The sequence below is a fragment of the Cucumis melo genome, chromosome 1, assembly GCF_025177605.1.
Source record: "Cucumis melo cultivar AY chromosome 1, USDA_Cmelo_AY_1.0, whole genome shotgun sequence".
Lineage (NCBI taxonomy): Eukaryota > Viridiplantae > Streptophyta > Magnoliopsida > Cucurbitales > Cucurbitaceae > Cucumis > Cucumis melo.
This window is the reverse complement of record NC_066857.1, coordinates 26970804-26991828: the sequence shown is the minus strand read 5'-3', so window position 1 is coordinate 26991828 and position 21025 is coordinate 26970804. Positions and strand designations below refer to the sequence as shown.

The window sequence follows — 21025 nt, the reverse complement described above, 5'->3', positions numbered from 1 at the left end:
TATGTAGAGTTGATAGTCATAATCAAATCAAAACCAACGATGCTTATTTGTTACAAATTAAACTTATTTGTAGTTTTGTATAAAATATAATATAGAAAATTCCGTGCAAATGAAATAAAACAAATTTGCATCAATTAAAAAATGTTGAAATCTGATTGGTTGATGAGACGAAAATGTCTAACATATCGCCCAATCAACGCTTTCTTCTGACGCGTCCCTCTAAGTTTATGACAAATCAGCCAATTTCTTGAATATAAAACGAAACCAATTTTTGTTACAAAAATCTCTTTACTTTTAAATTTAATCACTTTCTTAAATATTACTATCTGGATCCACACAATCACCATTCTTAGAACAGTTTCGAGACGGGCAAATGAAGGCTTCTCTACTTTTTCTCTTCTTGCTTGGATGCACTTTAAGTATGCGCTTCTCTTTTATTTCCCCTTATTCTTTCTGCCCATTTAGATCTCTTCATAAATCGGTCTTCCTTCTTTCAATTTTTGGTGTTTCAATTGATTTTCAGTTTACGCAAAGACGACTAAGGATGTGACTGAGTTACAGATTGGTGTGACGGTAATGTGCTTATTTATTCTATGATTTCAGAAATGGGTTTTTGTTTTCTCGTACATTTTAGTCGACCTTCTGTCTGGAACTCATTTTCATATTTGATAGGAAGTTAAAGATCTTTGATACTGTTGAGGGATTTTATGTTCTACAAGTTGCTATAGTCGCTTTGTGGTCATTGATACGGTCTATATGAGATTTTTGATTTTCGGAAATCGTTGTGGTTAATATGAGATCCTAATGCCCTATGAAAATTGTACATTGGGTGTGGATGGTGTTGATACCAATTTATGAGATGGGGTTTCCCCATGTCTTCATTTCGGTTTAATTTGATCTGAATGTGATATGTTCTCCACAAAAAAACTCACTTCGAGCTGTCATTGCGCCTGTGGCCTGTGGGGTAGAAAATGAAATGGAAATTTTTTCTTTGAAGTGATCTATTGTCTGTGTCTAAAATAAATTACCACTTTTGATCCCATTCACTAGCTTGGCATCATTTGAGGAAGTAGGTTAACATGCTTGGGAGGCGATATTTTATAAAATAAATTAGCGCTTGGGACTGATCTCAAGATTTGGGAGGGTCCAAGTACCTCTAAGTCTTGGATATATCTTGTAGTTTGATTGTCTTTAATATTTCAATATACTCAGGTTCTATAAGTTTTGAGTGACTTTCTATACACTGGCATTTCAGACAGGCCAGGTGATAATCGTGAGCAAAATGTCAGTATATCTGCGAGCTGCACTTTTTTTCCTTAGCTTGCAATGATTAATATTTGATATTGAACTGCCTGTTTTAAGATTCTGGAATACGTTACTCTTGATTACTGTATCAAGTTTCTTCTTGCTAGTTCTTTGGATTTGAAGTTACTCTTTTTTTTTTCTTTTGCAGGGTAGGCCAGCATCATGTGACATTCAAGCTCACAAAGGTGATAGAATCAAGGTTCACTACCGTGTAAGTTGCATCAATAACTTGGCTTGACTCTTGCTTTTAGTTTTATGTTTGTTTGGATTTGTATATATATCTACGTAACATTCGATTTGTTAATGCCCGTCAATGGCATAAAGGAAGGGTTTGGGAGATGTCAGAGCAAGGAAGATAATGGGGGCTCTTAATTTGATAATGTATGCTTTTCATATATAAAAAAATTAGCTGGATGGTTACAGAATTCAAATTCAGTCCAAGAACTTTATTTGAAGGAATTATATATTACTTAATTGAAATGAATAATAAACCAGTTGCAGCCTAAACAAACATATAAGTGGATGGTTTCACTAATATGATTATGTCCATTTGAAGACTTAGCACAGTTGATTCATTTTATTATGAGGCTTCCTCTTTCGGGTTCCATCTTCTTGACTGATCTTTGTTGTCATATGAAATAGGGGAAGCTCACTGATGGGACTGTTTTCGACTCTAGTTTTGAACGGGGTGACCCCATTGAGTTTGAGCTAGGCGCTGGTCAAGTAATTAAAGGTAGTTTTTCACAAAACACTTACATCTAGTCATTGGTAGCAACTTTTGCTGCCAAGGTAGTTTATTTGTTTTTTTTTTCTTTTGCTCTTTTTATTTTCTGTTTTGGATGTTTCCTTTTTGGTCACCATTATCCTGGACTCCATGTTGGCCCAATTGGGTTTTGAGCTCATCCGGGGTCAAGAAACGATTCTGTCTATTATGATAGATCTCAAGTAGTTTATGCATTACTCAAAATTTATAAATACAACCTAAGAAGACCTCAAGAGCTCATCAATAATTTAATTCTCTTAAACAGCCTGCCTATTCCCTACTCACCCCCATGCTTAAAACATTCACTTTCAACAAGTAGTTACAAGGGGTTCCACTAAAATATTTTTCCACCTACTCTATCTAAAATTTCCCTTCCGGCTCTTTACTCCAACTATATGTCAGAGGACATTTGCTTTAGCCTCTTATAATCATATAAATTTTTGAACTTGGATTTGTTTTACAACGTATGGGACAGTGAGTTGTTTAAATATGTTTACTTAATTTGGATTATTTTCTATCTTCTTTGTGCTATGATATGACTTTTAACCATTTAGAAACACAGCAAATGTCTTGAAGTTCTCAGTCATTGACATCTTAGCTTCTTAAACTTTCTTAAAAATGTTGAATTGCCGTCCCTCTCAAACCTCCTCAAAATCCCAGTCACGTTGTACTTTATAGAAAATGGCCCTATTAAGCATATCGGGGCCGAAAGAAAATAAAGGGCACAAATAGCATTGTATCATATTAGTTAGTTTCTTCATGATTCTCATGATCTAAAGTGAGAACATATCTTGGATTTGGTGTTATTTTAAACTCAGTTTATCTACCCCTCTTCATATTTCCTGAATGTAGGGTACAGATTGTCGTGCACTCCCTCGTTTTTACCAGAATTTGTTCCTTCACTTGTCCAACTTGCACTGTTCTGTGATCTATGAACTCAAATATACAAACGTTATCTTATGATTAAGCTCATAAGATTCAATATAGTGAATGTGACTACAGTCATTACCTAAAGCTCTGTGCAGAACAGTTTTCTGGTTGCTCAGTAAATACCTATTGTGCTATGGTGCATGGAAGTTATTCAGAACTGAAATTCTTCCATTTGCAGGATGGGACCAAGGGTTACTGGGGATGTGCGTTGGTGAGAAACGGAAACTGAAAATTCCTGCAAAGTTGGGATATGGACCCCAAGGCTCTCCACCAACCATACCAGGTATTATTTCAATACATCCCTATTTAAGAAGGTCGAAGTTATGACTATGAGCATCTTCTGTTTGCTCGGAAATATTCTTAAATTTTCAGATCTGATTTATTTTACATCATCTTCACTTTTTGGTTCTAAAATGAATAATGTGAACCCCAACATGGCAACAGTTTGGTGATGGTTTTGATGTTTTAAAAGATGCCAGTTAACTCAATAGTTGCAAGAATTAAAAAGAAACTACTACAATTTTCGTTATGCATTTGAGTTTAGATTTGAAACCAAAATGTTGATTAGTTTATTTGATAATCGGTATCTTGCCTACTACTTACATTTAAGCTCATGACTTACCTCCAATATTTTTGTGAGGCTTCATATCTACCTCGAGGCTCAAAGGTCAAAGCTCAAACCATGATTTGAATTTGATCACATCATAGAACTGAAAGATGAAGCTGATATATGCGGAAGCTAAATTAATTTTGATTCCTCTGAGGCTAAATTTAAATATAGTTCAATTGATTTAAGCAGATGACCTCGGGTTGACTCCAAAGTCGAGATTCAAATCTCTGTTGAACTCATTTTTTTTATTTGTGCAAAATTTACAGGTGGTGCAACACTCATTTTTGACACTGAGCTTGTTTCTGTTAATGGGAAACCATCAAGTGGTGGAAACTCAAATGATGTTGATGACAGTGAGCTATAGTCAAAGCAACCATTCTACCACTTTCCCCTTTGGGTTTCTTAGATTTACTGATTACCTTATCCATGAAACCTATTAACTTTTAGTTATGGACATTTATGGCAAAAAGGTCTGGTTATGACCTAAGTTTCCTCTATATTGAATTATAGAGATACTTGGCAATTTTTCTCTCCAAGTTTTATATCTTCCGTTTTGATCATTCTTCTCTGTCTCTACTCTTTTCTTGATAATATTAATGATGTTACTCTCGTTATATTTAAAAATATTGTTGAAGTATTAATCAAACCCTTTGAAGAGAAAAACTAACGTTTTAAAACAGTAATTTTATTTATAAAATTGGCTGAATGTAATAATAGAATCAACCTTATTAAATGTAAAACAGTAAGATAATATAATAATGTGTGGCCAACTCACATCCGTTCCAAATTAGCGGTCTTTTTTAACATAGTTTTATTATAACATGTGTTTTGGGAAGAGTTTAAAAAGATAGTTTGGGGAAGGATTACATAGATAGAGTTATAATATGGTTACTATAAGATGAAATTAGGGAAATGTGTTATGAAATTTATTTTTTAAAATTTGTATTTTAATTCTAATACACAAGTTTGGTATATTTAATTTACTAAATTATTTTATTTTTGTAAAATAATTTTCAGTAATTTTTTTCAAATATGACATCCATTTTTAATATTCTTTACGAGATTGTTTGGGAACAAATTATTAATTTTTTTAAGAAAAATGTATTTTATATTCAATACATAAATTTTGTATATTTAATTTTTCAAAATGACCTATTTTTGTAAAATAATTTCCATCTATGTTGAAAATTAGTTATTTCGTATGAATCAATTATTAATTTTTGTAAACATTCTTATTCTAATTTCAGTATACAAATTTTGTATATTTAATTTACTAAATCTTCTTAGTTTTCATAAAATAATTTGTCAAATCTTGTTTAAGTAATCGTTACTTGATAGTAATTTTTTTTTTTAAATTCATATTCTAAATCAAGTACACAATTTTCGTATATTCAATTTATCAAATCGTTATAGTTCTTCTAAAACAATTTGCTTTAATTTCCTTAAATATAACTTGAAATCTTAATTTTTTCAAAGTAATGGTTATGATTGAATAAATTATTTATTTTTCTTTTAAAATAAAAATTATAGTGAATTAATGAAGATATAAAAATAAGGAATAAGAAAGAAAAAAGACTACATTTTGAAAAAGCAAGATCATAATTTGGTAAAAATTTTAGATTCAAAATTTAATTAAAATAAATTTTAAATCAAAACTTGCCATTAAATTGAATTTTTTGAAAGAAAGTCTTAATACATCTAAAGTTTAAATAATTCTTAAAATATTTGTTATACAACTTTTTTAGATTATTTGAGGATTCAAAAGTTATTTAATTTAATATTAAATTATTTGATTTTATTTTTTTATATAAATTTAATCAAATTCGTTTTTTAAAAAATTTATTTAACCTAAATTTATCGGAAATAGTTTAGATATAAATAGATTAGTTTTAAAATAAAATATTTGAAAATGTGAAAAAAAAATAAAAGATATGAAATAATAAAATTTTAAAAAATAAAAAAGTTAAGTACGAAGACTAAACTAATCTCAATTAATACTTAATTAAAATTAATTTCTTAAATAAAATAAATTAAAAACAATACTTTTTTTAAGATCATTAAATTAATTAAAAACAAATGATATTTGATAAATAAAAGAGAAATTTAAAAAAGAGATAAAATAGTAAAACTAGGAGAATTGAAGAGGTAGGGTTACGAAGAGTTGAATAGGATTTAAAAAGAAGGAGAGAAAGAGAAAATAGATTATAATAACCCTTAAAAAGGGTTATAATAACCCTTCCTTAAATAAGGGTTGGATTACCATAGCCTAACCTAATAAAAATAACCTTTGAGCTAAACGACCTCTTAATTTTCATAAACAAAAATAAATAATTTTAATAGATATTTTAAAATATAACAAGATGAATCAAAATATAATAAAATTTTAAATTCTATGAGAAATTTGTTGGTGCCTTTGTTCTAATTATAGACGTCGTAGAAATTTTTTAGTATCTTTTATAAAAAGAATGCATTTTTCTACTCACATACTTTTAATCAATCAATTTTCCTTTGATCTCATTCACTCTCTTTACCTTCCTCTGTGCACCTGGATTGAGAGGATAAAAGTTTATTATAAACTTTTGTTAAATTAAGAATAAACAAATATAAATACCAAAATTTAAGAATTAATATTGTAATTTATTTTTAAGGAGTGATTTAAAGTGTTAGAAATTGTTGGAGGATTATTCCAAAAGTGTTAGAAATTGTTGGAGGATTATTCCAACTATTCATTTCCAAACACTTTGGTTAAGATTATATTTTGTTTAGTGTAGTAGGATAGTATCTCTGGGTGGTTATAACTTAAAACATAATAATTATGGTGAAAAAAGCTACAAATTATAAACTATTTTTTATTTTTTTTATAATAAGTTACTAGAGCAATACACTATGATGTTAATCTAATATATTAATAATGAATTAGGACTTAGAACACGTAAGATATGCCTAGAATCATAGGTCACATATTACTAGAATGAAAATTGAAATTCACTCAACAAAAAGATGATAGGGAAATGTACTCTCAAGATATACTTGAACTTTTATTTATTTTTAATAAATATATAAATACTATTTTAATCAATATGTTTCTATACTTTTACTATATCTATTATGCTCCGTTTACTTTCAACATGTTTATTTTGATCGATATATTTTTAAATAACGACAATTTATTTTGATTATTTTTGTTTTATTTTATAAATATTTAAAAGGGTCAATTTTAGAGTTTGAAAGACAAAAAAAAAAGAAGCCAAAATGAAAAGTGTAATGAAAATATCTAAATAAAAATAACCAACCTAAACAAAGGCAAAGGAAAAAGGTATAAGGTATAAGGTATAGAATAATGTTTAAAAACTTTGTTTTGTGTAATGTTTTTTTCTTTTTGACTCTCTGTTTCTAGAACCATCCTCACCATTCCCTAATTTAATCTCACACTTTTTTCATTTACTTGATTTAATGAAATGATTCAATCTTAAATCTCTAAAAACCCTCACTTTGTAGAACTCTCTAGAACAACCCTTCCTTTCTCTTCTTCCCTAATAATCCTTTCCATTTCTCCAACTTTCCCTCACTCATTCCTTCCTCTATTCTCACCCCTCCATTTCATCACTTTCTTCCTCTTAATCTACCCCTCATGGATGAAGATTTTGATATCCCTGCCGCCCCTGACATGGCCGACGACTTGGATCTTCCCGATGAAACCGTTGCTCTCAAGGTCGGTGAGGAGAAAGAGATTGGAAGTCAAGGCTTGAAAAAGAAGCTTCTTAAGGAAGGTGAAGGATGGGTTACTCCGGAAAATGGCGATGAGGTTGAAGGTATGTCACCCGCTACAAGCTGCTACTCGAATTTCGGTTTCTCAAGCTCAAATTAGACGTGGGTTCTTTTTTTTTTTTTTTTTTTAAAAAGATATATTTTTTTTTGTTCTGAGTTTTTGGGATGTTCTGTTTGTTTGTAATGTAGTTCACTATACTGGGACTTTGCTTGATGGTACTCAGTTTGATTCTAGCCGCGATCGTGGAACCCCGTTCAAGTTCACTCTTGGTCAAGGTTAGGAGAACTTTATTTATTGTTATTGTTATTATTATTATTCTTTTTTTTGGTTTGGATGTGTGATTGACTTATTGAGATGTTTCATTTATTTGTTGGTAATTAAGCTAATTTTAACGGGAATTGAAGTACATTGCTGCTGTTTCGTGGTATGTTGGCCATTTCGTGTGATATAATGAATACTGTAATGGGAGTTTGGTTTAATATATCATTCACTCTCTCATGAGACTGAATTGGATTTATTGGTTGAAAGTTACTATTTTATTTTTTTGATAAGTAAAAGTTACTGAGCAATCATTTGTGAGAGGCGCAGACAGTGTTAATGCTCCGTTGTTTGTATAGAACAGTATGTCTTATAAGGTTTTATTGTACAGCTTTTCGAATTCAGGATATCTATCATTCAATTGTTAGTTGTTTGAATGCTTGAGTTATTTAATAAATTTTAGCTCTGCAATTGAACAATGGTTACCTGGGCTTCTAGTTTGGTCTATATATGACCAGTTATGAAGTTCACATACAAAAGGGGAAAAAAAATCCTTTTGTTGTTTAGTGGTACTTTGGCATGGTTCGGTTAGTTCTGATTAAGAACAAGCACCTGAAAGATGGCCATATTCTTTGACATTATTATTTTTACTATTTCTGTTTATGCTTTCGTTTTCTCAAAAATTCTTTATTGGGGGAATACTTATTGCTACATTGAGAAACTTCTGCGGCTCTTTGTTTTGCTTTCGTCCAATTCTTTAGTTTGAGTTACAATTTATTCAATGATATCTCCAGGGAATCTATTTTCTTTTATTTTTCTTTGAGAGGTCATTCATTACTAGCATTCCTATCTTGGGCAGGCCTTTTGGTTTCTGGCTGAGATGCTTCCATCCTTGAATGTTCATCTATGTCATCTTACCTTTTTTTTCTTTCCTTTTTGGTGCAGGACAAGTGATCAAAGGATGGGATTTGGGTATCAAAACAATGAAGAAAAATGAAAAAGCTCTTTTTACCATTCCTCCTGATCTGGCATATGGTGAATCTGGCTCCCCGCCAACCATTCCTCCTAGTGCGACATTGCAGTTCGATGTTGAGTTACTATCTTGGACAAGCGTTAAGGACATATGTAAGGACGGAGGAATATTCAAGAAGATTCTAACTGAAGGGGACAAGTGGGATAATCCAAAGGACCTTGATGAAGTGCTAGGCAAGTACAGATGCTAAACTGTTCTGTGGATATTATTTATCTTGCCAATTTTCTTGTTTTATATCGGGTTCTTTTCATGTCATGTTGCTACAGTTAATTTTGAAGCTAAGCTAGAAGATGGAACACTTGTTGCAAAAGCTGATGGAGTGGAATTCACTGTTGCGGATGGTAATTATTGTTCCCTTGACTTTGATTGAGGAAAGATGTTGACTTTGATTGGAAAAAGACGTCTTTGTCAGACCTTGGTTTTATGTGAATCTCAAGTAATGCACATCTCAAAACAGGTTACTTTTGCCCTGCACTTGCGAAGGCTGTCAAAACCATGAAGTTAGGTGAAAAGGCACTCCTCACGGTGAAGCCACAATGTAAGTCTTTTATGGAGGCTCCTCAAGTTGAGGTTGATTAAATTGTCTCTTACATTCTTCTTTTTGTTGTTGTAGATGGGTTTGGGGAGAAAGGTAAATCTGCCTGTGGCAATGAAGGTGCAGTTCCACCAAATGCATCTCTCGATATTACTTTAGAGTTGGTATCTTGGAAGACTGTTTCAGAAGTTACCCCTGACAAGAAGGTCATCAAGAAAATTCTGAAAGAAGGAGAAGGTTATGAGAAGCCAAATGATGGAGCTATTGTCAAAGGTTGGTTTTAAGTAAAACAGAATTGACTTGTGTAAGCTTACACCTCTTGCTTCATTTCAGAATTCTAACTCTACAAGTGAATTGCAGTGAAATTGATTGGGAAGTTGGGAGATGGCAAGATATTCTTGAGGAAGGGACACGATGATGGTGAAGAGCCGTTTGAGTTCAAAACAGATGAAGGTATGTGTGGGATATGGTGCTGTATTCTTTTTAATTTGATGGTCTTTCTCTGAATATTTTTACTTCTGGGAAATGTAGAACAAGTGATTGATGGCCTCGACAAAGCTGTGGTGACTATGAAGAAAGGTGAGATAGCCCTGCTGACAATAGCACCAGAGTATGCTTTTGGTTCGTCTGAGTCACAACAGGATTTAGCTGTAGTTCCTCCAAACTCAACTGTGTATTACGAGGTTGAGCTGGTGGCTTTTGATAAGGTTTGTACTTTGTTGTGCAAATGTGTGAACTCAACTTTCTTATTCATCTTTCATGTCTTATATGTATGTCATCATTATTCTCATTTTTAATTTGTCAGGAGAAAGAGTCATGGGAAATGAATAACCAGGAAAAGATTGAAGCTGCTGGTAAAAAGAAGGAAGAAGGAAACGTGTTGTTTAAGTCTGGAAAATTTGCTAGAGCTTCCAAGAGATATGAAAAGGTGATTATTCTACTTACAACTTCAGACACTTCCATATTTGCCATAAGTTTCTTCTTATGCACCTTATATTTAGTGTATCATTCATTTTTACAGTTTAATTTATTTTCAAACATTTGTTGATGTAGGATGGAGAGTAGTTTGCTATTTGGTATCAATAATACTACTTCTGCTTCAGGATTTTGTTGATAATAAAACCTGCATAATTATTTTATTTTGCATCCGTAATGGATTGGAGGTTGCAATTGTTCCTTTTGGTTAGTGCGCACGATTGTGGTTGCAAACAATATTTCAGGATTTTTGGTATTTCTAGGACATTTTTACTTGTACAAGATATAGAACAATTGTATTAAAACGTGAATATTGAGTAGGCTCAGGGTTGTTCATCTCTCCGTTTGTTGCAATACAAAATTTATGTAAAGAGAATACAATATGAGTTCCTTTTTGGATGGAATGACTCTTGTTAACTGTTTACATGCTCATGTTTTTGGGCAGGCTGTGAAGTTCATTGAATACGATTCTTCATTTAGCGAAGAAGAGAAAAAACAGGCGAAGGCATTGAAAGTTGCATGCAATTTGAACAATGCAGCATGTAAATTGAAGCTAAAGTTGTACAACGAGGCAGAGAAATTGTGCACCAAGGTGGGTGAGACTGAGATGCGTAGAAGCTGATAGGGGCTTCTGTTTTTGACATTTCTTCCAAGCGAATTCTGGATAAAACAGTCTATCTAACCTCCTTCAAACTGCTGCAGGTGCTGGAACTTGAGAGTTCGAACGTTAAGGCTCTCTACAGAAGGGCTCAAGCATATATCCAACTAGCTGATTTGGACTTGGCTGAATTTGACATAAAGAAGGCTCTTGATATAGATCCAAATAACAGGTATGAGTTTCCTCCTTTTATTCAATGCTCAATATTCAGTTGCTTGTAGGTTCTTCTCTTCTTATTCAATTGATATTGTTGATAACATCAGGGATGTGAAATTGGAATACAAAACTCTGAAGGAGAAGGTGAAGGAATACAATAAAAAGGATGCCAAGTTTTACGGTAACATGTTTGCCAAAATGAAGAAAGTAGAATCTGCTTAATACAAGGAGTAACCAGAAGAAGCAGTGGCAGCATTTCATACACGAGGCAGCCTGTCACTGCTAGGCCTGCGAGTTCGATTCTCAGTTTGGTTTGAGGGAAGTAGAGTGGTTTTCCTTGTATCTCACAGTAGTTAGTTGTGAGGTTTTAGAGTTATGAACTAAAATCAGTGAATGGTTCCTTCTGGTTTCTAAGTGAGATCATAACACCATTTTTATTATAATTAAGTTGGCTAACTCCATCACTTTTTAGACTTAGACATGCCATTAGACCAATTTGCGAATTGGCCATTTGAGGAAGCCAGTCATTAAAGGAAACTGTATTCAAATATGTCTTGGATCCACTTCATATTCCATTGTCCTTGTTGAGGGAAAAAAAGGGTCTTGAATCTTTCTACAAAAATTTTCCATATCAGTACTTTGTGAATATTCATATGGTAGGCTATATTAGAATGTTGTAACATGATTCTCATAAAAATACTAGTAGAAGTCTTACAATATGTTTTACCTAAGGAAACAATCATTAGACCTACAATATGAAGTTGTAAGACCGACGGAGAGTGAAGCCACATAATGTGTTAAAAAATAAGAAAAATTGTCCAGTGCGCTTAAAGATGATAATCAACCAGTTCAAGATTCCAGTGGTGAGTTTCCTGGAGTGGATGAGAATATATTTGAAGTATGCATCGAGAAAGGATGAAAATGAAGATGCAAGAAATCATCAACTGCGAATAAAATAAAATAATATGATTTTTTATTGATATGATATATCACTAACATATATAATTATAAATAAAGATAAATATTTTGATAGAAATCCATCATTAAATAGACCTTTGTGGTATCAGTGATGGGCTTCAATTAAAAATAGGAATATACTTAACATTCAGTTGGACAAAAGTTTTGACTTTCTTTTCTACAGGAATATATTATGAAACCACGAAATAAAATTTTCAGCCAAAAATAAAAGAAAATTAAACAAGAAAAAATAGTTATCAAATATATCATTCTCTCAAAAAAGGTCAAGAACCAAAATGAGGAAGAAAAGTAGAAATAACCATCAAACAGAATCTACTATTTTGTTTTGTTCTTATTTTTCTTTTTAATATAAAGCTTTAATGTGTAATGCTTAGCTCACTTTCGAACAATAAAAAGAAATAAGCTTAATTTTAAAAATTGATATCATTATCAACAATCCACTCAATTATCCATCTTAGATGGGCATAAGCAAATAATAAGTTGGGAGAAATGACAACCTTCCTCTTTGTCATAAATAATTAAAGTTTCAAAGCACCATTGAATTTTAACATACAATGAAATATATGTTCATGGTACATAAATCATCAGTTTAACAAAAATAAAGAATAAAAGGTTCCAATAATCTCAGAATTTCCTGCTCTTAGCACCTGCAAGTATACAATTCTCTATTTTATCACAATCTTCCCCCAAACAATTTCATGGTCCTTTTTCTTTTCTTTCTATAACTTTAACATCTCACATCCTTTGCTCTACTTTAATTGATCAAAACTACAACATAACAGTTCCACAATTAGAAGCCAATCGATCTCAAATACACAAGCAAGAAGTGATCTGCAGCCTCAATCGAGAGCGAACGAGATTATGAACACTAACTGAACTACTATGGTTTTGCTCTAATATCATCACATTGCAAAAAGATTTGATTTGTAAGTAAGCCACAGATGACCGGTAAGTAACCCGTCTGCTTCTCGGGTTATTTCGTTTAGAACTAACTCCAAAAATCGTAACAGCATGAGTTAACTGACCTGCTCTCCGATTAAATCGAGTCCAACAACTAGAAAAGTGATACCTTGAAATAATAGGAAGTAGAAGTGAATTCCTTGAGCAGATAAGAGACTTCTTGCTGAGGCGGTTAACAAAATGAATGCAAGAGCCAATTCCTTCCTATACAGACGATTTCTTTTGTGTTTCCCTGCTTTTTTCGATATCTCGAGCTTGGTCAGTTCCTGAAGGCCGGATTCTGATGAAGATCGATGAAGACTTGTACCCTCAACTAGAGGTTCTAGTTCTTTTTCGAAAGCAACAAGATTGTTTTCAGATGATCTTCCTAGTTTTTTCGTTACGATCCATTCGTATGAACTTCCAAATCGGAATAACCCTGATATCATGGCATTGAATTTGGTAACAGACATGGTGTTTTCAAATAGAAGATAGGGGACTAGAAATGGGAACGATCGTGGTGCGGGAAGAATATTTAGGATGGACATGATTCCGGGAACATAGCAAACAACCCAAGCTGGTAGATGAGCTTCTGGAAGGAACATGGTGAGGGGGAGAATTATGCAGAACAAGGTAAAGGAATAGAAGGGAAGGACAAGCTTTCGCAAGAGGAAGAAAAGAAAAATCAAATTAGCTTTCTTCTTCCAACTCACCTGGAACGTAAAATCAAGTGTTAGTAAGTTGCAAGCATCAAACTAAGCATGTGAAACTTGCAAACAAAATGTAAATGACATATGTAATAGCAGATGCATTAAATTGAAATGAATTTTATGTGAGAGAGAGAACTGTTGAATGAAAGTATATAACGAAAAATGATGACTAATAAGACACTGTCTACGTCATAAAAATCTTAGAAACCTTTTTTTTTTTGTGCAAAAGAATGTAACTAAGGACCACATCTCATTCAAAGATCTCTCAACCCCCTTCCAAATGAAGAAAAAAAGGCAAGATTTTGGCATTATTTAATTGGTCTTGTTTTGACACTGGACATAAAAGTTTGGTTCTAAAAATCGTTGCCCAATGAAAATGGCAAGATGACCACTTTCGTTTTTCCTCGGGATCATTAATATTTTAATGAAAGAAGCAATCCCCAATGAGCTATATTGTCTAAAGCAGCAGAAAAGAGGCATGTGAAATTTTTTTATATATTTATGGTCATCATCACTGTGAAAGAAAAAAAAAAAAAACCTCCCTATAACATTCATTGAAAGAAAAGAAACACTGCTGATTCTCTCCGTCTCCGATTCATTAAAATAACAAAAATAAAAAAGGGAAAAAGAAAAGAAACACCGCTCACCATTTCCCTTGCCCCACCCCCACCACCAAAGAAGGAAAAGAAGAAAAAAAAGAAGGAAGTTGTCCAACATATTTCGCCTAAGTTGCCTAATATATCTGGCGTGTTTCCAACAGTTCACAGATATTGAGCTCCTGAGAAACAGGAGTTATCCTTCTAGACAAAATAGTAACATCTGTTCAAATGCTTTTAATAATATTTAAGAAGGGCAAACACCGTGGGTTGGCTCATTTGTCTAAAAGATAAACTACAAAACCGGCTATAAATCCAGTAAGTACGAGGTTGAGTTCAAGATTCTCAATATAGAAGTGTCCAATGTGTTTTAAAGGTTGTAGTCCAGAAGAGAACCCGTGGTCGAAGAGTGAGTGGGCCCATAAATATTGTTAATGAAGAACATTGTTTTAGAACACAAGATTTGGAACTTCATCATTATCTTTCTCTTCTGATTCTTCAACATACAACAGACGAGGGGAAAGTTTTTTGAGCTTGACTGCTCAAATATATCCTCAAGCTCTATTTGGTACTGCTTTCATATTCTCATAAAATATAATTGAAAGGGAGACTTTGCATGGTTTGGGTGCCAGAAAAGCTCATCAGCTTGTCCACATCATAGGCAAGACACAAATTTGAATTGATATGTGTTACATTGAAGCATACAAGGCACTTGTGTGCTTTTTAAATGCTTGAAATAGATCAACGAAGATTAGTTTCTTGAAGAAGTCTGAAGGATGAATGGATTTCAGAATCAGATAATTTATTTGAATGATTTTTTCTTTTTCACTCCCTTTAGAAGATTGTATCCGGAATTTCTTTTCCCTTTTCATTATACTAAAAGAGTTGTTTCTTATTCCGATAATAACAATAAATAAACAAATAAATAGCAAATAACCGTTTTGCTGAAAAATCAACTCAACTTTTAAAAATTTCATGACAAATACTCCAATTTCAAGTTCTATTTAGTTCTTTTCTTTCAATTACAAAACAATTCACTTATTTTCTGCAGAAATAATATCAGGAATTTTCACTTTTGGCCTACAATATATGACTATGTACCTATCACCCTATCTTACCCTTCTTACTTTTTTAGCTCACATTAAATCTTTCAAGGGAAAAAGATACTTGGCATGCAAAATTACTAACAAGTAAGTTCGTACCTTTGATTTGAGTATGTCAGAGAAGCACAAACGAAATAACTGCATAGGGCCTGAATGCCAGCGGTGTTGTTGTTTCTTGTACGCTTCATATGATTCTGGAAGTTCACAAAGGCACTGAAAATTTTAACAGTTAGAAAATACCGTCATCGACAACTTTGCAACAAAATCCCAATGAAGAACAACGACCACAAACCTTCACATCATTTAGATATATAAACTTCCAGCCACAAAGATGGGCGCGAACTGCAACATCCATGTCCTCGACAGTGGTTCTTTCCAACCAGCCCCCACATTCTTCCAAAGCTTTGATTCTCCAGACTCCAGCAGTTCCATTGAAACCAAAAAAGTTGATAAACATGCCATTTACTTGCTGCTCAACCTCAAAATGGAAGGACAAATTAATGTTCTGCAATCTTGTGAGCAAGTTTTCGTCCTTGTTCACAAATGACCACCTTGTTTGGACCAATGCAAGTTCATCATTCCCCTATGAAAAAGAAAAAAAAAAGGTTCAATGCCATATGGAAATCACGTAGTGTGAAAAGGAAGCAACAAATCAAGTGGATATTCATATGCTCTGAAGTCACCATTTAGTAGAATAGAACTAAAAAAGGGAATTTCAGAAATAGGGAGGAAGGAAGGGTGAGGAATAACAGCGACTTCCACCCAAAATAGAATAACTTGATACCCAAACCTAATTTGTCTAAGTCTAGGGCCTAGCCCAGTACGTTTAAGAATCCTGATTAAGTAGGAAGAAAAACAACTTTCTCCCGAAGACCTAAAAACAATATCTACTTGAACTTCTATGAAAGGCTCGAGAAAGTTAAATAACATTGACAAACAGGATAAACTCATGGACAAATAATTTAACGACACGATGTACTAGCTGCCTGGAGTAATTATATGCAAGGTTTTGGATCACTAGGCCATGGATGTTATATATATACCCTGCTCATTTACTGGTGTCGTGGTGATAAGAGAGACAGGAAACTGACTGTGAGGCCTTTTTATTTAACGAACTGAAGTTGTATATACCTGTTGTATGTGTGGAAGTCAGAAATCAAGAAAACCAAAAAATTATGCAAATTGTTTTATTAGATTTAAGCTTCGAGTCAAGCTATCTGTAAGAGGTTTCTTCTCTAGTTGAGTGAGTGAATGATTGAGTGGTTTAAAAAATTCATTACAGTAGAACTGGAATGATTTTGAGTGATTGAAAAACCAAAAATGGCACATCTTCCTTGAGCGTGAAAAGTAGGGTTTCTTTTTCAGAATCAAATAACAGTTTTAACTAATCGGAGTGGAAAAAATAAGTCATACAGTCTTCCCCAAAAAAATGGTGAGGCATGCAACGACTCCAGGGACTATATCAAACATAATAACTTAACGCATATAAGCTGGAAAATTTATAAACTCTGAGACTTTTCTCTACATCAAAGAGAGTAAATGTGACGAAAATATACATCTTGCAACTTAACACAGAATAACTCAATTCAATTACCTTAAAATGTGGAATAGTTTTCTTTAAAAAGTCTGGTCCTGGCTGAAAATCTGCATCAAAGATTGCCACAAACTCATAGTCTTTTACATAATCACACCCCATTGCAGATTTGAGATTCCCTGCCTTGTAGCCTGTACGTATGAGACGGTGTCTATACAATATACGGACACCTCTCTGTTGCCATTTTTGTACTTCAGCCTTGATAAGTTGTTGAACATCTAGCTCATCAGAATCATCTAAAACCTGTACAAGCATTTTATCCTTTGGCCAGTCTTGGATACATACAGCTGCGATAGATTGTTGATAAACCTGTTCACCCATCAGTGAGCGTAAGTATGAAAACTTGTAAAGAGGTCACATGAAAGAGCAGAAGAAACTTAAGAAAAAGTATGCCTAAAAGAGTCAAAATGGAATATGCAAGAAGTAAAATGTACAAGCAATAAGTTTACTAGCAGATAATCCAAAGTGGTATTTTGTTATATCTTATATATATATACATATCATAGTGACATATATTTCATAGAAGAGAAGCGATTGACTTTCAGACTAGAACACCAATGAAAATAGCAAAAACAATAGAATCCTATATCTTTTATAAACATTTTAAAAACTCCTCCTATTCTATCCAGCAAGAGAATCTAGAGAGGAGCTTTCTTACTTTCTTTATGACAAGTTCAGAAATTATTTTTTTATGACAACGATTAAAATCAATAAAGTTGATGAAATTGACATCTTTGAATCTGATGGATTGTGGAGTTGTGAGTAAAAAAAAAAACATCAGGAGAAAACAATCCAATGAGTTACTCAGCCAACCAACTTCAACACCACAATTTATCCCAGGTAGAACACTTGGCTTATCCTTTTGAGACCTGACACCTCTTCAAACAAAAAAGGGAACTATTCAAATGACTAGAAAGACTCTTCATTACCTGAAAGAAAGATGAACGTGGCACACTCTAAACAATAAACAAGTAAGATGGAATTGAATAATTTCATTGATAGAATGAAATTACAAGGAGAAAACAAGGATTCTATCCAATAGGTGTTTTCCATTCAATTCAAACTAGAAGTAAGATCCCCACTCATAGATCCATTTGATTCTTGCCTTTTTCTCCAGCACGATTCTTCACTTGAAAGCAGCATAGTTGTAACGATCTTTATGAAATAGTATATTTAAGAAATAACCTACCTTGTGGACAGAGACTATACTAAATTCAAGAGGAGGTAACGCATGAATCATCCAAACACCGTTGAGCACTGATTAATGGATTCATATAACAACTCCTAGAAAATTAATTTCGTAACCACAGCCGTGAATTATCACAAAACCAAATCAACATTGTCAAATATAAAAACACTTGCAATGCAACAATAACACAGCAAATGGAGTTAAAGAGGGGTCAAGAAACACCTACATCTTCTTACCTCCCTCTCATTGCACATGGGAATCTGCACCAATACCATTGGATAATCCTCAGGACTAGCAGCATTTTCGTCCGAGGAAGAATACTCAAATGCCGCTATGGGCTTCAATCGCCTGAACTTGATCCAAAAACACCCGAACATTAAAAGCAAACGGTCCACTGACTGGATCAGGAACAACACAATGCAGAGATTGGTCAAGTACTGCAACGGTGGAGCCAGGTAATTTGCTCGAATCTGAAGCCAATTAGCATAGAGAAACCCTATCATTCCAAGCACCTCCGCAGAAGCGGTACTCACAGAAGGGGGGCTGAAATGCCAGCCATTGAAGTATGCCACGAGCTCAAAAACAAGCAATAGAAGCACTACAATCAAAAACACTTTGATAATCCTGTAAAGCCGAGACGATGCCGAATCAGCTGGAGAATCGGGCGATGAGATCCGACGATTAGCAGTGCGGATTAGATAAACGACCCCATTGGTGATTGAAGCCAATGAACCAGCGATCTGCTGGAATTTCAACAACCAAACCCAAGAAATCTGACGGGCACTCCTCGTCCTCGCCCGGTCCTTATCAACCATCCGATCTCCAGGACTTCCAGAACTCCGGATCTCAACAGAGAGAAATGCAGGTGAGGTCGATAAATAGTCAGACTTTTCCAGTAAGTGTTCATCATGGTTCCTTTCTCTTTGTTTGTTCCACCATTCTTGGAACTCATAATTTGGTGTTCGAGACATACAGAAACCCAGTAATCAAGATAAAAAAATGAACAAAAACAAACAACCCAGATCTCAAATTCTCTTCTTTGATCAATGGGGATCAGTAAATCATCAAGCTAAGCAAAACCCAGAAACGAAAATGGAAAAAATCGCAGCAGAAATGGAAGCTGCGCTAGAAATAGCAAGAATGAGAGTGGGAAATCATAAACAAACACTCGGTATTCTTCCCCCCTTTGTTTTTTTTTTTTTCCTTTTACAGTTGGTTGCTGTTGTTGTTTGTTCGTAATGGGAAAGTGAAATGTGAAAATTTTCTTGGTTTCGATGGATGGATGTAGGAGAAGAAAGGGCAAGGCATGTGCGATTGTGAGATTCGAAAATGGACCTTACGATTCTTCACGCGCTCCATTGCGCCATTGTAAGCGTTGGATTGGTTAATCTGATGCTTTGTCGTCACTCCAATCTTCCACGCTTCAATTTTTTCTTCCTAATTTTCCATTTACAGGAGAGTATCGCATCTGTCTTTTCTCACTCACTTTTCTTATTACTATTATGTTGTTGTACTTCAATTCTATACTTAGTTTTGTTAAGTTCCAATTGTTAATATAGTCTTCTTCTTCCTCGTGTGTATCCATTTTTAAGTTCAATTAATGCACAAATTGAACCTTTAATAACCATATCTCTAAACTCACGAAGTTCCCCTTAATAATAATAATAATAAAAGATATCACAAAGTTAAACTAATGTGTCTTCTACTTCCCTTGCATCTCATTATTTTCCTGCAAACAAGGTTCAATCAAATAGAAGTTTTGATTTTACAAAAGTCGTCAATTTTGATAGATATTTTTCAAGGAAATATTTAAGATTTTTTTTAAAAATATATTTAATTTAGTAAATAAACATTTTATGATTTGAGAACAACTTAACATATCCACTTCCACTCTTAGGGAAGTTTTAATGTTTATTTTTATTTTTATTTTTTGTATGTTTCGTGGATTTGTCTACGATATATTGGAAATATCATGCCATCTTTTTGTCGATATTAAATCTATAAAAACATAAAAATATCGACGAAAATATTACCATATCGATGAAAAATTAATACTATGTCTATAAAACATATATTTTGTTAAAATTTAAGGTTTGTTTGGTAAAGAAAATGAAAACAAATGAAAATGGTGCTACATTTCATGATTTCATGATTTGAGATATGTACTTGATAATTATTTCAGAAACTGAATCCTAATTTAAACAAAAATTTTAAATTTGTTTGATGTTATATTTATAAATTATAAAGCTAGTTGTAGTTACTAGTAAATATTAACTTAATTTCAACTTTGGTTGATTAATTTATGAACATCTTTTATATTAAAATAAATTTGTAAAATTATTATTTTGTAATTTTATATAATTTATAATGCATTACATTATAGATATTTTAATTAAAAAGATGTTATTTTCAAAATTTCACTATTTAAATCAAAAAATAATTTTTTTAAGAAACAAAAACTAAATGATGTGTCAAACACATATGTATTGAAAATTTTGAATCTAAAAAACATAAAATAAAATTAGATTGTCCATACAACCCTTACTTACTTATTTAGTCCTAAAATTTGATTAAGTTTGTACTCGAGGATGAATTTTCATACTTAATTATTTACTCCCAAAGCTTGTATCTAATAGCATTCTCCTTCCCTAAGTCAATTTTTTGGTTTACTAATGTAAACTCAACCATCCTTTTTTATTGCATAAATTTTGTTTTAATCAATAAGCCTATTTCTTTTCTTCCACTCCTCTTTCTTTCTTTCCCTCCTCCAAATCACTGAAAGAGAAAAATTATGGTGTGAGATAATTTGTTTTTGGAAAACATTTCCTCTGATTTTCTACGATTATCAGAAGCCTAAATGAATTTATATACACAATCGTGATCTCTTGATTTGGGAAATAAGATAAATGAATAAAAAAATAAAG

At 33.0% G+C, this 21025-nt stretch overlaps 3 protein-coding genes across 3 annotated transcripts; 2 read left to right on the top strand and 1 right to left on the bottom strand.

Annotated features, from left to right (window-relative positions):
* The first annotated feature begins 269 nt into the window (after positions 1-269).
* Positions 270-4168, top strand: LOC103497613 (peptidyl-prolyl cis-trans isomerase FKBP15-1). The gene is made up of 6 exons (XM_008459855.3): positions 270-419; positions 524-573; positions 1454-1516; positions 1948-2038; positions 3177-3281; positions 3875-4168. The coding sequence occupies exons 1-6, from the start codon at positions 374-376 to the stop codon at positions 3970-3972; spliced, it is 453 nt and encodes a 150-aa protein (XP_008458077.1). The 5' UTR covers positions 270-373; the 3' UTR covers positions 3973-4168.
* Positions 4169-6982: 2814 nt separating this feature from the next.
* Positions 6983-11614, top strand: LOC103497612 (peptidyl-prolyl cis-trans isomerase FKBP62-like). Its single transcript, XM_008459854.3, has 12 exons — positions 6983-7420; positions 7566-7652; positions 8581-8841; positions 8935-9009; positions 9126-9206; positions 9282-9476; positions 9564-9656; positions 9735-9910; positions 10009-10131; positions 10624-10770; positions 10881-11008; positions 11100-11614. The coding sequence occupies exons 1-12, from the start codon at positions 7240-7242 to the stop codon at positions 11212-11214; spliced, it is 1662 nt and encodes a 553-aa protein (XP_008458076.1). The 5' UTR covers positions 6983-7239; the 3' UTR covers positions 11215-11614.
* Positions 11615-12474: 860 nt separating this feature from the next.
* On the bottom strand, positions 12475-19585 carry LOC103497611 (probable xyloglucan glycosyltransferase 6). Its single transcript, XM_008459853.3, has 5 exons — positions 18338-19585; positions 16913-17221; positions 15611-15901; positions 15418-15531; positions 12475-13622 (listed from the first exon to the last, which is right to left on the bottom strand). The coding sequence occupies exons 1-5, from the start codon at positions 19070-19072 to the stop codon at positions 12987-12989; spliced, it is 2085 nt and encodes a 694-aa protein (XP_008458075.1). The 5' UTR covers positions 19073-19585; the 3' UTR covers positions 12475-12986.
* Positions 19586-21025: the final 1440 nt, after the last annotated feature.

Excerpts from the sequence above, each read along its gene's own strand:
- LOC103497613 (XM_008459855.3), top strand. The coding sequence starts at position 374 with ATGAAGGCTTCTCTACTTTTTCTCTTCTTGCTTGGATGCACTTTAA. Across the intron at positions 1,517-1,947 it reads GAATCAAGGTTCACTACCGT|GGGAAGCTCACTGATGGGAC; the intron begins GTAAGTTGCATC and ends CATATGAAATAG. Across the intron at positions 3,282-3,874 it reads CTCTCCACCAACCATACCAG|GTGGTGCAACACTCATTTTT; the intron begins GTATTATTTCAA and ends CAAAATTTACAG.
- LOC103497612 (XM_008459854.3), top strand. The coding sequence starts at position 7,240 with ATGGATGAAGATTTTGATATCCCTGCCGCCCCTGACATGGCCGACGAC. Across the intron at positions 9,477-9,563 it reads TGATGGAGCTATTGTCAAAG|TGAAATTGATTGGGAAGTTG; the intron begins GTTGGTTTTAAG and ends AGTGAATTGCAG. Across the intron at positions 10,771-10,880 it reads CAGAGAAATTGTGCACCAAG|GTGCTGGAACTTGAGAGTTC; the intron begins GTGGGTGAGACT and ends AAACTGCTGCAG.
- LOC103497611 (XM_008459853.3), bottom strand. The coding sequence starts at position 19,072 with ATGTCTCGAACACCAAATTATGAGTTCCAAGAATGGTGGAACAAACAA. Across the intron at positions 15,902-16,912 it reads AAACTATTCCACATTTTAAG|GGGAATGATGAACTTGCATT; the intron begins GTAATTGAATTG and ends TCTTTTTCATAG. Across the intron at positions 15,532-15,610 it reads TATATCTAAATGATGTGAAG|TGCCTTTGTGAACTTCCAGA; the intron begins GTTTGTGGTCGT and ends TAAAATTTTCAG.